The sequence below is a fragment of the Balaenoptera ricei genome, chromosome 6 (assembly GCF_028023285.1).
Source record: "Balaenoptera ricei isolate mBalRic1 chromosome 6, mBalRic1.hap2, whole genome shotgun sequence".
NCBI lineage: Eukaryota > Metazoa > Chordata > Mammalia > Artiodactyla > Balaenopteridae > Balaenoptera > Balaenoptera ricei.
In genome coordinates, this window is record NC_082644.1 from 30859576 (window position 1) to 30876952 (window position 17377).

At 35.1% G+C, this 17377-nt stretch overlaps 2 protein-coding genes and 1 non-coding gene across 9 annotated transcripts in view; 1 reads left to right on the forward strand and 2 right to left on the reverse strand.

Moving 5' to 3' along the window:
- The window catches only part of ECM2 (extracellular matrix protein 2), a 36664-nt gene extending 22676 nt beyond the window's left edge, over positions 1-13988 (reverse strand). Inside the window, exons 1-2 of one of the 4 annotated variants that reach the window (XM_059924398.1) lie at positions 13923-13988; positions 2385-2697 (exon numbers count right to left, since the gene is read on the reverse strand). In XM_059924398.1, coding sequence (XP_059780381.1) covers positions 2385-2673 — 289 coding nt within the window. In that variant the 5' untranslated portion in view covers positions 2674-2697; positions 13923-13988. Of the gene's footprint in view, positions 1-2384; positions 2698-13530; positions 13641-13922 lie in introns of those variants that run through there. The other 3 variants (XM_059924400.1, XM_059924401.1, XM_059924399.1) reach the window with 3 other exon arrangements.
- The window catches only part of CENPP (centromere protein P), a 224912-nt gene that overhangs the window by 165772 nt on the left and 41763 nt on the right, over positions 1-17377 (forward strand). The gene's annotated exons all lie outside the window — the stretch shown is intronic.
- On the reverse strand, positions 8740-8846 carry LOC132368311 (U6 spliceosomal RNA). The gene has a single exon (XR_009504049.1). It is a non-coding gene; the product is annotated as a U6 spliceosomal RNA (small nuclear RNA).

Consider the following 17377-nt stretch of genomic DNA (forward strand, 5'->3'; position numbering starts at 1 on the left):
AGTCCAGAAATAAACCCATTACATCTATGACCAATTGATTTTTGACAAAAGTGCCAAGCCCATTCAATGGGGAAAAAAGTTGTCTCTTCAACAAATGGTGCTGGGACAACTGTATTTCCATATGCAAAGGAATGAAGTTGCCCCCTACCTCATGCCAAATATAAAAATTAACTCAAAATGGATCAAAACCTAAATATAAGATCTAAAATATAATATTCATAAAATAAAGCATGACCTTGGATTTGGCAATGGATTTTTAGATATGATTCCGAAAGCACAAGCAACAAAAGAAAAAAATAGATGAATTGGACTGTATCAAAATTAAAAATTTGGTCCATTGGAGGACATTGTCAAGAAAGTGAAAGGACAATGTACACAATGGGAGAAAATATTTGCAAATAATATCTGATAAGGGTCTAATATCTAGAATATACGTGAAGAACTCTTATAACTCAACAACAGAAAGCCAGCCCAATGAAAATATGGGCAAAGGACTTGAATAGACATTTCTCCAAAGAATATATACAATGAACAATAAGCACATAAAAAGATGCTGAACATCATTAGTCATTAGGGAAATACAAATTAAACCACAGTGTGATACCACTTCACATCCACAAGAATGGCTATATTTTTTAAATGGAAAATAATGGCAAGGATGTGGAGAAATTGGAGTCTTTGTATATTGCTGGTGGGTATATAAAATGATATAGCTTCTGTGGGGAACATTTGGCAATTTCTCAATAAATTAAACATATAATTACCACATGGCCCAGCTCCTAGGTATCTTATATTCCACTTCTAGGTATATACCCAAGGGAACTGAAAACGGGAATTCAGATAGAAACTTGTACACAAATGTTCATTGCTGTGCTATTCACAGTAGCCAAAAGGTGGAAACAACGCAGTTATCCATCAATGGATGAAAGGATAAACAAAACATGGTATTTCTCTGCAATGAGATATTATTCAGCCATAAAAAAGGAATGAAGTCCTGATACACCGTACAACATGAGTGAACCTTGAAAACATTATGCCAAGTAAAAGAAGTCAGACACCAAAGGCCACATATTATAGGACTCCTTTTATGTTAAATATTCAGAATAGGCAAATTCATAGAGACAGAAAGATTAGTGGTTGCCAGGGACTGGGGGGGGAGGAGAAAATGGGGAGTAAGTGCTTAATATATATGTAGTTCCCTTTTAGGGTGAAGAAAGTGTTCAGGAACGAGATAGTGGTGATGGTTGCACAACATTGTGAATATACTTAATGCCACTGAATTGTACATTTTTAAATAGTTAAATGATAAGTTTTATGTCATGTGTATTTTACCACAATTTTTTTAAAAAGTACTGTAAGACCACTGGAAAACATTTTAGGACAATTTAGAAATCTTTAGTATACATCTTCTATACATTTTAATGCACATCACCCTATACTGCATATTTTTTAAAACAGATTTGAGATCACATTATGCATACTACTTTTCAACCTTTTTATTTTCTATTATTATAGCTTGGATATCTTTCCACTTAATTAGGGAAATTGACCTCATCGTTCTTTAAGAGTTATGGGTTCGCTATAATCATCATTTTAAATTCCCTGCCTCTAGTCTCTTTCTTCTCTCAATCATGTTGTAAATGTGACCTAAATTGTCTATTTTCATGGTAATTGTATGTTATTTCTGTTAACTTCGTGGAAATAACATCATTTAGAAGCATTTGGTTTTCTTGAGACAATGTATGAAGTATTGGTCACAGAACATTATGTGGTGATACATTCTTTTGTCTTTTGAAAGTTTTATGTAATGGTACCATATGTATAATACAATTACTTTTTCCTTCCAAACCTGGAAAAATGTGGACCATTAAATATTAGTGTTTAAAAATGCCTAGTTGAAATCTTCGGAAGAATTTCCAATCTTTTCAAACTTTAAAAATTCAGTAGTTTGGTCTATATAAAATAAATACAGTGGCTTAACTTCATGTTTGGTTGAAAATATTTAATAGCCATGAGTTCATAGACTCATCTGAATCATTTATTTCTATATCCTAGATGATCTATCATGATAAATGAAAAAGCAGTTTTGACATGTATATTACTATATTATGATTACAACTATTTTAAATACATGGCATAGTAAACAGACTAGAAATAATAAACCAAAATAGTAACTATGATTTTATAAATGTAGTTATAGGATAAGTAATATTTTTTCTGTTTTACAATAATTTGTATTATAAGTATATTCTATAAATGGTTTTTTAAATTATTTCAAAATTTATCTTTGTAGATTAAACCAAAAGATAATATAATAACTTGAATTTTTTTTAAATTTTCTTTTTGGAGTTTTTCTCTCTTCCTCTCTCCTACTGTTTTCTTACCTGGTAACACATTATAGCTTGATTCTACTCCAGGAAATCTTAAAAAGGATTCAAACTTTTCCTCCGTACTATAATCCAAGTTAACCATGGGAAGTGTTGCTGCTGGTGTAACTATCCTCATTTGCTTAATTCCAAGCTGTCTACTGGATCTGTGGATGGGCGAGGAACTTTTTCTCTGTCTTCTATAATACATCTTCCTTCTTTCCTTCCTAGAAGTTTCTTCATTTTGTCCAAAGTCAGTTTGAAAAATGAGAAGCAGAAGAAAACAATACAAGCTTGAAAACTTCATGCTTGCTTTTTCACTATTTGATTCCTAGGATGAGAATGAAACAGAATTTCAGAGTTAGTGACTAAATTTTTACCTCTGAAAATTGGCCTATAATTGCCTATATCCCTCAGCAGCAAGTCTGTGAGATATAACACATATAATATATGGGCTCTATGCTATAGTATTACTGCCAAGTCAGAATTTAGAATTTTCCTGTCAGAATCAAATAATTTTTAGTACTTTATTGCTAGACCAGACATGAGCAAACTTTTTCTATAAAGAACCATATAGTAAATATTTTAGGTTTTACAGGCCATGCATTCTTTGTCATAACTACTCCACTCGACCCTTGTAACATGAAAGTAGACAATATGTACACAATTGTGAACACAAATTCCAAAACAGGCAGTGGGTCAGACTTAGCCCCCAGGCCATAGTTTGCCGACCCCTCTCTGGACCACTGTGTTGTAGGTTTTCAGAGGTTACTCAGGAGGTTTCTCTCCACCTCTCTGCCAAGTCATTCTGTGACTAACATCATCCACAATTCATTTTCCCAGCTCTTATATTTTATTATTTTATTCTCTAGTGTTATAATTTTCTTTGTTGGGGGGAAAGAGCATAATTGCACCAAATAAAAATAACAGCAAACTAGTATCAGTTATAAAGAGGTAAGAGGGACAAAGAGTAACTTTTAATCAGCTGGTCTCAAGAGCAGTACAGGGCCCTGCACATGGTGAAGCTGAAAAACATATTTGAGAAATGAATACTTTTTCAAACTTTAACCATGGATTAGCACAGAACAGAAGTCCCTGAGAGGGGGAAAATCCAAGTTGAGCTCCTGCTCACTGCCTGGAGGGAGTTCCTGCCGAGGCTGAAGCCCAGGGTGAGGACCCAGTCAGAGCCCAACAATCTCCCTGAGTTGAAAAAAAAAAACCTGGGGTCCTGGGGATGCCAGAGAGGCAAGAGTTTGCAGAGCAGAGCACAGGGAGGTGAGAGCTACCCTGAAAAAGACTTCCAAAGATATCAAGTCTTCAACCGAGTATGATTAGCACATTTGTATGAGTAAACTACTCAACACTTGAGAAAGAACTACCATGAAGGACAAAAAGAAAAAATCCTTTGGGCTAGAAAAGGCTGGGCAGACTCTGTGTGTCCACCAGTCATAGTGGAGAACCTGTACTGCAAAGGGCATCAGGCAGAGTGCTCAGAAGGGCATCGGCACATCAGAGAAAACAATTTACCCTAGACTAATGGCTGATCTGATCCCATTTACAGAACTGAATAGCAAGCCTCCAGAAAGGATCAAACTGTGTGCAACAACTTAACTATGTCCCAGAGCACCCAACAAGTACTGGGAAATCCAGCAAAAATTTACTAGGCACACAAAGAAACAGGAATTGTTGACCCATGATGAGAAAAATCAATCTATTGAAACCCATCCATAGCACAGCTGACATCATTATTAAGTAGGTCATTAAAAGTTATTAAAACCATAATCTGTGTGTTCAAGACGTAGAGGAAAGATATTTAAAGAAATCCAAATTGAACTTTTAAAGATGTAAACTACAATGTGAGAGAGGAAAAACTATACTGCAAGGGATGAATAGCACATTAGACATTGCAGGAAAAAATTAGTAAACTTGAAAACATAGTCCCAGAAATTATCCAAAATGAAACACACACACACACACGACCAGTAAAAAACATGAACAGAGCATCATCAAACTGTGGGACAACTTCAAGAAGATCAATTTATGTCCAGTTCCAGTCCCTGAAGGACTAGGGAGGCACAAAAATATTTGAAGAAATAAAGACTGGTCATTTTCCAAATTTGATGAAAACTATAAACCCACATACCCAAGATCAGTAAACCCCCAAAATAAGAAATATGAAGAAAATTATGTCAAATATTCATCATAATCAAATTGCTTGAAAACCAGTAATAAGGGGAACATCTTAAAAGTGACCAGAGGAAAAGACACAAAGTTAAGAATAGAATAAAAGACTTCTCATTCAAAACAGTACAAGCCAGAAGACAGTGGAACAATGACTTTCAGGTACTGAAAAAAATCAACTTAGAATTCTATACTCAGTGATAATGTCTTTCAGAAACACAGGCAACATAAAGACTTTTTCAGACATAGAGAAGCTGAAGGAATTAATCACCAGCAGAATTGCACTGTGAGAAATGCTGAAGTAGAAGGAAAATTATATCAGATAGAATTATGGATCTACACAAAGGAATGAATACCACAGGAAATGGCATATCTGTAGATAAATACTTTTTTATTTTTAAATCTCTTTAAAAGATGCTAGTTTAATACAGTCATCTGTTTAACAGTTGTGTTGATTAATACAATAATACTGTATTTTGGGGTTTCTACCTTAAGTGAAAGTAAAATGTATGACAACAGAAGCAGAAAGGAGGAAAGAGGAAGTGTAAATATACTGTTGTAATGTTCTAATACTATAAGCAAAGTGGAATATCAACTGAAGATAAGATAATTGTAATAAGTTAAAGATGCATACTATAAGCCCTAAGGTAACCACTAAACAAAAAAAGAGTTATAGCTGATAAACCAATAAAGGTGATAAAGTGGAATAATAAAAATAATCCAAAACATAGTACATGTAAATCATATTAAATGTGAATTCATTAACTGCCACAGAGACTGTCCAGATTGAATTTTTAAAAATTAAGACCCAACTCTAGGGACTTCCCTGGTGGTCCAGTGGTTAAGACTCCATGCTCCCAATGCAGGGGGCCTGGGTTCAATCCCTGGTCAGGGAACTAGATCCCACATGCATACCACAACTAAGAGTTCACATGCCACAAGTAAGGAGCCCGCAAGCCTCAACTAAGACCCAGCACAACAAAATAAAATAAAATAAAACAAAACAAAATAAAATAAAATCCCAACTCTATGCTGCCTATAAGAAACTCATGCTAAATAAAGATACAAATGGGTTAAAATTAAAAGGATGGAAAAATATATACTTTGGTAACACTAATCAAAAGAAAAGTGGGGGAAAAAAAAAAAAGAAAAGTGGGGACTTCCCTGGTGGCGCAGTGGTCAAGAATCCGCCTGCCAATGCAGGGGACACAGGTTCAAGCCCTGGTCCGGGAAGAGCCCACATGCCGCGGAGCACCTAAGCCCGTGCACCACAACTACTGAGCCTGTGCTCTAGAGCCTGCGAGCCACAACTGCTGAGCCCACGTGCCACAACTACTGAAGCCCACATGCCTGGAGCCCATGCTCCACAAAAGAGACGCCACTGCAGTGAGAAGCCCGCGCACTTCAATGAAGAGTAGCCCCCGCCCGCCTCAACTAGAGAAAGCCCACGCGCAGCAATGAAGACCTAACGCAGCCAAAAAAAAAAAAAAAATGAATAAATAAAGTTTTAAGAAAAGACATATTTAACTCAATAAAAAAAGGGGATGGCTATATTAATATAAGATGAAGAAGAATAAAGAGAGCCATTATGTAATGATAAAAGGATCTATTCATGAAGATGTAACAATTCTAAGCCTTTATACACTGAACAGTACAGATTCAAATTACATGAAGAAAAAAACTGGTATAGCTGCAAGAAGAAGTAGACAAATCCACAGTTATCATCCAGAATTTCTACTTTCTTCTCCCAAATATGGATTTTTAAAATAGTAGATCACAAGCTAAAACAACAAGATAGCACTGTACCCTGTTAGAATGGCCAAAGTCAAAAACACTGACAAATTGTGAGGTAAGGGTGTGTAGCAGCAGGAACTCTCATTTATTGCTTGTGGGAATACAAAACCATACAGCCACTTTGTAAGACAGTTAGGCAATTTCTTACAAAACTAAACATACTCTTACCCTGCAATCCAGCAGTCATGCTTCTTAATATTTACCCACATGAGCTGAAAACTTATATCCACACAAAAACCTGCACATGGATGTTTACAGCAGCTATATTCATAATTGCCAAAGCTTGGGAACAACCAAGACATCCTTAAGTAAGTGAATGGATAAATAAACTGTGTTACATCCAAACAGTGGAGTATTATTCAGCGCTAAAAAGAAATAAGCTCTTAAACCATGAAAAGACATGGAAGAATCTTAAATGCTTATTACTAAGTGGAAGAAGCCAATCTGAAAAGACTAGTACTGTGTGACTGCAACTACATGGCATTCTGGAAAAGACAAAACTATAGAGACAGTACAGACATACTTCGTTTTATTGCACTTTATCATGCTTCACAGATACTGCATTTTTTAACAAATTGAAGGTTTGAGGCAACCCTGCATCAAGCAAGTTTATCGGCTCCTTTTTTCCAACAACATTTGCTCACTTCATGCTGTCACATTTTGGTAATTCTCACAATATTTCAAACTTTTTCATTATTACCAAATTACTATATTTGTTATGGTGATCTGTGATCAGTTATCTTTGATGTTACTGTTGCAAAAAGATTATTATGCTCTGAAGGCTCAGATGATGGCTAGCATTTTTTTTAGCAATAAAGTATTTTTTAATTAAGACAGGAACATTGATTATTTTTTTAGACATAATGCTATTGCACACTAAATAGAATATAGTATACTGTAAACATAACTTTTATATGCACTGGGAAACCAAAAAAAATTGTGTGACTCCCTGTGTTGCAATATTAGCTTTATTGTGGTTGTCTGTAACCAAACACACAACATCTCTGTGGTATGCTTATATGCTTATTTAGTCAGAGTTGCATGTTCATTGATTTATGATCCTACTTTCAGCTTGTGTTTTCATTGTGGCCAGGTGATGCTTTTGCTTCCTAGCAATCTATATCATTTATAATGGTGCTTCACTGTATAGAACTCAAATTTTGAATGAATCTTTGAAGTCATCTGCTTTTCCAGTAATGGGAAGTTCTTTATCTTCCATGTTCAGACAGCTCTGTCAGAAAAGTCTTCCTTAGATTGAGCTACAATTTGTTGTTCACATCATGACCCATAAGAGATTTAAAGATAAAAGCCATGTTCACACAGTTTTCTTTCTCCTGAGTTCTTAATCTTTTTTTATCAATGCTTTTTAAGATGTGTTTAAGTTTCTAAAACTAGTACATAATTTTTAAAAACTCAAAATGATACATAGGCATAAAAAACAAGTTGCCTTAACCAAAATTCATAGTTTAGTACAAGGGTAGACATACTTTTTCTTCAGGGTCCAGAGAGTAAATATTTTTAGCTTTGCAGGACAACAGTCTCTGTTAAAACTACTCATCTTTGTTATTGTAGCCAAAACTAGCCATAGACAAGAAGTAAATGGATGGCCATAACTGTATTCTGATGGCACTTTGGAAAACAGAATTTGGCCTATGGGCCATAGTTTCCCATCCCCTAGTTTAAGGGTATCTTTCATGATACCTTCTAAACATATATGAACATATATATTTAAACATAAATGGAATTGTTCGATATACTGCAATCTGTTTTCTTTCCATTCAGTAATAAATTGTGGTCATATGGATATATATGTCAATGTATGTAAATCTATCTGGTCTGTGCACTCTATTTTCGTTCCATAAGTTATGTAACAAACAATTTGGTGATGGATATTTAATTTTTTCCACTTTTCCTCTGTTGTAAACACTCTTGTGGGAATTCGCTGGTGGTCCAGTTGTTAGGACTCCGAGCGTTCACTGCCAAGGGCACAAGTTCAATCTGTAGTCAGCGAACTAGGATCCCACAAGCTGCGTGGCGTGGCCAAAAAACGAAACAAAACAAAACACTCTTGTGCATATATCTTCTGGAAATATTTTTTATGTTCTTTTTTCTTTTTTTTTAAATTGAAGAATAGTTGATTTACAATGTTGTGCCAATCTCTGCTGTACAGCAGTGTGACTCAATTATACACATATATACATTCTTTTTTTATATTCTTTTCCATTATGGTTTATCACAGGATATTGAGTATAGTTCCCTGTGCTATACATTAGGGCCTTGTTGTTTATCCATTCTAAATATAATAGTTTGCATCTACCAAGCCCAAACTCCCAGCCCATCTCTCTCCCTCCCCTCCTCCCCTCCTCCCCCTTGGCAACCACAAGTCTGTTCTCTATGTAAAAATATGGAATGCTTCACAAATTTGCCTGTCATCCTTGTGCAGGGGCCATGCTAATCTTCTCTGTGTTGTTCCAATTTTAGTATATGTGCTGCCAAAGTGAGCACTTTTATGTCCTCAGTTGTAATTTTTAATTTATAAATAATGTAATAATAGATTTTCTGTTGTTTTTAACTATATTGTCTCTTGGGTTTATTTTTGGATGAAATTTAATATAAGCCACTTTGGTTATATTTATTAATATATTTTGAGGCCATGGTATAGGTATATACACATTTAGAATTGTTATATATTTCTGGTGCTTTTATCATTAGGTACTTTCTGTATCTCTAGTAGTGTGTTTTGTCATAAGATCTACTTTGTCTAATTAATGTAGCTGCTTTCTTTTTATTAATGTTTGCTTAATATATTTTTTTGCATCATTTTACTTTCAGCCTTTCATATTTTCAATATATTTTCTATTAGCATATCATTTTTAGTGCAATATGACAATTTTTATCTTTTAATTGGAATAGAAAGTCTATTTGTATTTATTGTAACACTTGATATGTTTGAATTTAAATATATTTTCTGAATATTTGTATTCTATTTGTCCTGCCTGTTCTGTGTGTGTGTTTTTTTTTCCATTCTTGCTTGCTTTCTTTTTAATTGATTGCTTAGTTTTTATTATTCCATTAGTAATTGTATACTTTTTGCTATTAAGTTCTTTGTAGAGATTACCACATACATCCTTGACTTATCAAATCTAATATAAATTAGTACCTTTACCTCTTTCTGGATTTTAACTTTACTTACCTCATCCTAGAACATAAACTACTTTTGTCATATATTTTAATTCTTTATATATGTTAAACCCTCAAAAGATTATTATTATTATTATTATTTTATGCTAAAAGTTCATTTAGATCAGGCTCTCTCAACCTTAGCACTATTAACATTTGGGTTGGATAATTCCTTTTTGTGGTGGGGGGGCTGGCCTTTGTATATTTAGTAGCATCCCTGGCTCCTACCCAGTAGATACCACTATCACCTTCCTCTCAGTTATAACAACCAAAAATGTCTTCAGATATTACCAGATGTGTCTTGGGGGTGAAAGGAGTCAGCCTGCCTCCAGTTAAGAACCACTGATTTAGATCTTCCTAAACATTTATCCTTTTTCTTTCTTCTTATTTCTTTCTGCATCTCCAGTCTTCTATCAGGATTATTTTCTTCCTAAAAGAATACCTTTTAGTAATTCCTTTAGTGCAGGACTGCTGATGACCAGTTCTTTTGGTTGTTGGTCATATGAAAATGTTTATATCTCATGTTCATTCTGAAAGGATGCATTTGCTAAATATGGAATTCTAGGTTGACAAGTGTTTTCTTTCAGCATTTGGAAGATTTCATTCCAGTGTCTTCTTGTTTCCATATTTTGTGTTGAGTAGTCATCTGTCAATCTAATTATTTCTCCTTTAAAAGTAACTTTTTTGGTTGCTTTTAAGATATTCTCTTTGGCTTTGGTTTTCAGCTGTTTTACTCTGTTGTACATAGATATGATTTACTTGTTTTTATCCTATGTAGGATTCATAGCACTTCTTGAATCTGTGGACTGATATTTATCAAATTTGGAAACTTCTTAGCCCTTACCTCTTCAAATAATACTTTCCTACTTCTCTATCCTCTTTCTTTTCAAAACTACAGTGACATGTATGATAGCCTTTTCATTATGTCTTTAATGTCACTTTCCCTCTCTTGTATTTTTTATCCTTCTCTCACCCTGTGATTGATCCTGGTTATTCCACTAACCTCCCTTCCATTCACTAATTATCTGTTCAGCTGTGGTTTATCTGCTATTAAATCCATCCATTGACTTCTTTGTTTCTGTTATTGTGTTTTTTTAGTTTTTCGGCTTTTCAGTGGTTCTTATTGTTTCTCTACTGAAATTTTCAATCTTGTTTTTCACGTTTTGAACATATTAATCACATTTATTTAAGTCTGAGTCTGAAAACTCCATTTCAGGACATTCTGTATGTCTATTTCTATTGTCTGTTATTTCTTTCTAGGTTTTTAGCCATTTTCTTCTGTTTCTTCCTATGCCTGATGGCATTTGATTGCCAGCCATTGTATATGAAAAATTGTGAATATACTTTGAAGCCTACAATGATATATTTATTATTTATCCTAAAAAGATTTACATTCAGACATGAGGTTAAGGGCACTATCAATCATAAATTGAATGATTTGAAGCTGAGTTTCACTATAACTAATTATAATTATACTTTAAGTCCCAAACCAAAACCTGGTGATTTCATCTGCATCACTTTTCCCTGCCACCCCTGCTACTTGATTGGCCCCATTCCTTGAGTTTTGTTTCTGTCTTGACTTGAGAGGCTGTTTTAAAGCTATACGAAGCTTCTCAGTCACCTCTTCTGGTTCCACAGATGCCTCCAGAAGAAAAGCTGTTCCAGACCTCTTAGGATTCCAGTCCTATCCCAAATATTGGCCCTGTTATTTTTCCTATTTTTTTCTAATTATTCTCAGCAGGCTGAATGGTCTGAATTGCATAGTCTGCCATTATAAGAAGCATGAGTTCCATCAGATTAGTTTTATTTCCCTGAAATATATCATTTTTCTCTAAGAGAATGTTTTAGGTTGTAAAAGTTTTGAATTCTTATATGTCAGAAAATATCATTTTGTTTAGTTGGAAATAGAATTATGATTTTAGAATAATTTTCCTTCAATACTTCATAGGTATTGTTCCATTTGTTTCTTATATCTGTTACTGATGTAAAGTTTAAATTGAATCTGATTCTCATCTCTTGTAACAAATCTTTTTTCCTCTCTCTGTAGAAGTTTTTTTTTCAGATTTTGAACTCATTTTTAATATTCAGAAGTTTTACTATAATGTATGGGGTGTTTTTTTTTTCCTTAATGTATCCTTCTTAGGATCTTTTACTCTAATGACTTCTTTCTTTTCCACAGAAGCTCTTTTTACACAGTTCTCTCCCATACCTATTCAAGGCTATGGTTTTCCTCTTTAAATTCATTCCCATCTTCTCTCTGTATTTGAAGGATTCCTCACAGTTTCTGTCTCACCAGAAGCTCCCCTTCTTATTTCCTACTGCAGCTATATATCCATGTGTGTATTTGTTTGTAATATATCTTCTCTTATTTCTAGGTATTTGGTAAGAGGAAAAGAGTGATATCTGCTTAGTTTGCCCTCTTGAATCTCAGTTCTTTTTATAACTTCATCTGCCAGAATTATCCTCCTGTAGTCAGTATGTACTTGGATCATATGCTGACTTGTCACCATTTTACCTTGGCTCAACAAATAGCAGCCTGTAAGTTATTTTCATGTCAACTAACCTCAGCATGCAATCTTTTTTTCAGTATATAGGTACATTAATTACTGCAGTCATTTCAAACCCTTTACTGTAGGTCACTGAAATGAAACTATATTAGAACAACTTTTTGTAATCTATATTAGTTTTAGAAAAACTAACATGCAAAATGTAAGGGAGGAGCAAATCCCCTAGCTGATTGGCGGCTAAAATTGTCAAAGTCCATTCAGAGAGCAAGGTAATATGTTGGGAAGAAATAGCAACAGCAGCAGGGGAAAGCAATATGAAAAGTTGCACTGTGAGACAGGGTAGAAGTAGAATTTGCTGAGTGGCAGGAGAAGTGAGCTCTGACAAAGAGCATAAATTCTGTGCTCTACATAAAATCTGTACATGGAGATATTCTTGCTTTGACAGTCATATATGTGACTCTCCATCCTGTGGTAGGTGAGAGTTATGAGGAGTCAGGCCCTGGATCTAAGGGCTCTGGAGATAAACTTCCATGAGGGTCTCAGGCATCGTATTGTCCCTGAGCCTCTTACTTAGCAGAACTTTGCCCAAGCTCACCCTTCTCCCATTATCCCCATCCCTCTTTGTCTTCCACCCCCCTCCCAAATTGGCTCACTTTTACTTACCCAGAAATCTAAATAGATACGTACAAAAATAAATTTACAGAGCTATCTTAATTTTAACAAAATCAGAATCTAAATAGTCTAATTGAAATGTTTAAATAATGTTTATGAAATGGCCTCTCAATACTAATTTTATCATTGATGCCTAGGCCTTTGTTATTTTCAGTGATTTATAGAATTTCACATTGCCTTTAATATTTACTCCAAAAACAACTTTATAATCGAGTGAATATGTTTCTAGGGGTAAACTTTTATGACACAATAGGTCTAATCACTGTATGTATTATTTTGATCAAGTAAAATTTTCTTTCTTTTTAACATTTATTGTGTTTATCCCAACATTAAATATCATCTGTAAATCTTGGTTAACTTATTGTTTTTTTTTCCATTAAAATTCTTCGTCATCTGTCTTAAGTAAGCTTTAAAGGGTTTAAATTAAATTTTAAACTTTTACACAAAGCCATGAGATGCCTATTATCCCTTTTAACTTCACTCTATAGGCTTAAAATGAAAAACATTTTTAATTAATCCTTTATGCTCTTTTAGGACTTAAAAATAGAAAAGAATGAAATTTTCAAACCAACTTATACTTCTATTGAGCATGTAATTCTATTTAAACATATAAAAATATATTGAATCCTAATTTCATAAAGTTTTAAATACTTAAGAAGTAGTCATCCTGAAAAAAACAAATAAACAAAATAATGTACACTTTAAACTTTTAAAATCTATTAGTAAGAGCTTATTTCCTCAAGGGTTAAACATATTTGCAACATAAAACAGCCAAATATTAAAACCATTCCACATGCTTTAGTAGAAACTTAAAATTTAAAACATTTTACCTGGAAATCTAAACTAAGTAGGCTTTGCTTGGTGTCATTTAAGTCTCCAGATGAAAATGAAACAAAACCAGAGCTTTCTTTAAAACAAACAAGGGAATGTTGAAAAATGTTAACTGACTTCTTTGCAAAATCTAAAATAACTGCTTCCCTTGGGGATACATGCCTTTCGGTTCTTTGTGCAGAAAATCAGCCAAGAGAGTAACCAGGGAAAATAGTTACCAAGGCAAATATTTGTTCTAAATCATGGGAAAAGTGGAAAGCAGCAGAGGGGGAAAAAAGCATTAGTCTGTAGGCTGAGAAGGTGGAGTTGGAAGCACAAAAGTGGAGCTTGATTAAGAAATGAGTGATTTTCATAGACTAATTACATTAAAAATCTTAACGTTCATACTAGCCTGCGTATCACTTGAGCTTTGTCAGACTGCAGAGATGTCATCGTTGCCAAGTTAGAGGACTGTGCATTCCTGGAATGCCTTTAATTGGGTTAATGTTATTTAACTCTCTCATCGGCTCTCTGCCGGCCACACCAGTCTCACACACAATATTGTTAACAAAACAGCATGCTGTTACATATTAATGTCATTGAAATTATGTAACTTCCAACCTTAAGCAATAAGAAGAAAATATGCAAGGGAGCTATGAGGCTTCTGATTAAGGTAACTGGCAAATTAGTTATCTACCTCAGCCTCAGTTTCTTCATCTGCAAATAAGCAGGTCGGAGACAGATCAAGGTTCCTGGCCCACAGTGCTGCTTATAGGGGACCTTGGGTGAGTTACTGCTGTTTGTGACTAAAGTTTTTTCTTTGTACAGCTGGGATCGTAATACCTATCTTTCAAATTTTTGTGCAGATAGAATGAATAGCACATACAAAATGCCTGTCGTAGACTAGGTAATTATAATATCTATTTTTTTTAATTCTTACTTACCTCATGGGTCTAAATTATTTGACAGAGAGAAGCTACATTTTTGTTTTTCCAAAATCTTAACATGACCTGGATAGATCAAATCAAGATGATGGACTGAGCACATGGGCCACCCAAATTCCTAAAAATAACAAAAACTATGTTTGTTTTTAAAAATGTAACACTGCATTACAAAATAATTAGTACTATTAGAAGACAAGAAATGTTGAGAAATTCCTTGAAGACTGAAGGTACATAGGCTCTGTCTGGCAGATGACAACAAAACATGTGTGAGACAAGGTAACTCTGAGGGTGTTCCAGGTTTAGAAATTATAGATCCTAGGAATGGTGAGATTCGTTGGGAAACTGTACTCAAGAGAAGCAGGGCATATGACCCCAACCTTACTGATGTCTCCATAATTTGTTCCAAGTATTAGGCATTTACCCCCAAATTGAACCCATGTTCTCATCCACTTGACCTTGGGTGTCTAGTAGAAATGGGAACCCCCATGTTCAGAATCCAGACTAGCTCAACCCAGTACAAGCACAAAGTTGACTATCTATCTCCACCCACACATTCAGAGCTTTGGGTCAGTGTTTTTAACATAAGCAGGTAGCCCAAGATTACCAAACATTTGCGAAGATTCTAACATTAGAGATAGGAGTTGCCCTCATCTACCCCCCAAAATACCTACCCACAATCAGGAAAGAGCTTTGGAAATTTAATCAAGAATGAGAAGCCACTACACACCTATTAGAATTGCAAAAACCAAAACACTGATAATACCAAATGCGGGTGAGAATGTGGAGCAACAGGAGTTCTCATTCATTGCTCGTGGGAGTACAAAATTGTACAGCCACTTTGGAAGGTAGTTTAGTGGTTTCCTAGAAAAATTCAGCAGTCTTGCTCCTTGGTATTTACCCAGATAAGTTGAAAACTTACGTCCACACAAAAACCTGCACACAGATGTTGACAGCAGCTTTATTCATAGTTGCCAAAACTTGGAAGCAATCAAGATGTCCTTCAGTAGGTGAAAGGATAAACTGTGGTGCATCCTACAATGGAATATTATTCACTGCTAAAAAGAAATGGACTATTAAGCCATGAAAAGACATGGAGGAACCTTAAATGCGTATTACTAAGTAAAAAAAGCAGTTCGGAAATGGCTATGTACTATGTGATTCCAGCTATGCGACATTCTGGAAAAGGCAAATCTATGAAGACAGTAAAAAGGTCAGTGGTTGCCAGGGGTTGGTGGTGGGAGGAATGAATAGGTGGAACACAGAGCATTTTTAGGGCAGTGGAAATACTCTGTATGATATCATAATGATGGATACACGTGTTTATACTGTTGTCTAAACTCATAGAATGTACACACCAAGAGTGAACCATAATGAAACTATAGACTTGGGTGATTATGATGTGTCAGTATAGGTTCATCAGTTATAACAAATGCACCACTCTAGTGGGGGATGTTGATAATCGGGGAGGCTGTGTGATGGTGGGGACTAGGGATATATGGGAAACCTCTGTAACCTTCCTCTCAATTTTTCTGTGCATCTGAAACTGCTCTAAAAAAATGTCTTTAAAAAAAATGTGGCCTGATTTGAAATATATACATTGTTTTGAGAGGAAAAAAATGTGGATGACATGCAGTATTGGACACATTGCTTAGGGCAAACAGAAACTTATGTTCTTTTTTTAAAAACTTTTTATCTTATATTGGAGTATAGCCATTAACAGTGTTGTGATAGTTTCAGGTGCACAGCAAAGTGACTCAGCCATACCTATACCTGTATCCATTCTCCCCCAAACTCCCCTCCCATCCAGGCTGCCACATAACATTGAGCAGAGTTCGTCGTGCTATGCAGTAGGTCCTTGTTGGATATCCATTTAAAATATAGCAGTATATACATGTCAATCCCAAACTCCCTAACTATCCCTTCCCCCCACTCCTCCCCCGTGATAACCATAAGTTTGTTCTCTAAGTCTGTGAGTCTGAGAAACTCTTCTGTAATGGATTCCTAGAAGTGAAATGTTGGGACAGAGTATAACTATTGTTAAGTTGTCCTCAAAAGAAACAGGACAGGGACTTCCTTCGTGGTCCAGCGGTTAAGACTCCACGCTCCCAATGCAAGGGGCCCAGGTTCGATCCCAGGTCAGGGAACTAGATCCCGCATGACGCAACTAAAAGTGCCCGTATGCCCCAACTAAAAGTGCCCGCATGCCAGCAACTAAAGATCCCATGTGCCGCAACTAAGACCCGGCAGAGCCAAATAAATAAATAAGAAACAGGACAAATTAACAATAGCTATACTCTGTCCCAGCATTTCACTTCTAGGAATCCATTGTAGAAACACATCTTTCTCTGCACAAGTGTGCCTCTAGGAAAGTACTTTGAAGCATTGTTCCCAAGGTGGGAGGGGAATTAACCAGTTATATACTGATAGGGAACAGTAGGCTGCCATAAAGCTACGTAGAGAGACTGAAGTAACTGTTATACAGACATGCAAAATTGTCCACAATATACCAAGAGGAAGAAAGAAATTTTAAAATAGTACACGTGCTATTATGTTCCCTTCTTTTCATGTATACAATTTAGCATCTTCCTAGAGAACAAATTGGAAGAAATAAACAACAAACTGTTAGTGGTTATCTTTGGGTGATGGAATTATGGGAGGATTTTAGTATGTAATTCTGTACTTTTATAATGTTTTGAGCTTTTCATAACCAGATCAGAAAAAAAAAGAATAACTTAAAAAAAAAAAAAACTTTAAACAAGCAGAAAAAGAAGAAACTTAAATAGCAGCATAGAGGAATAGCCAAGATTATCATACCAAGATTGGCAAAGTTGCAGAGAACCAGATTATACAGTTTCTGAGGTCCCTGCTCTAAAATCTTGTGGGTTAATGGACTGTTACATGAGTCCTGCAGAAACTATGTTAA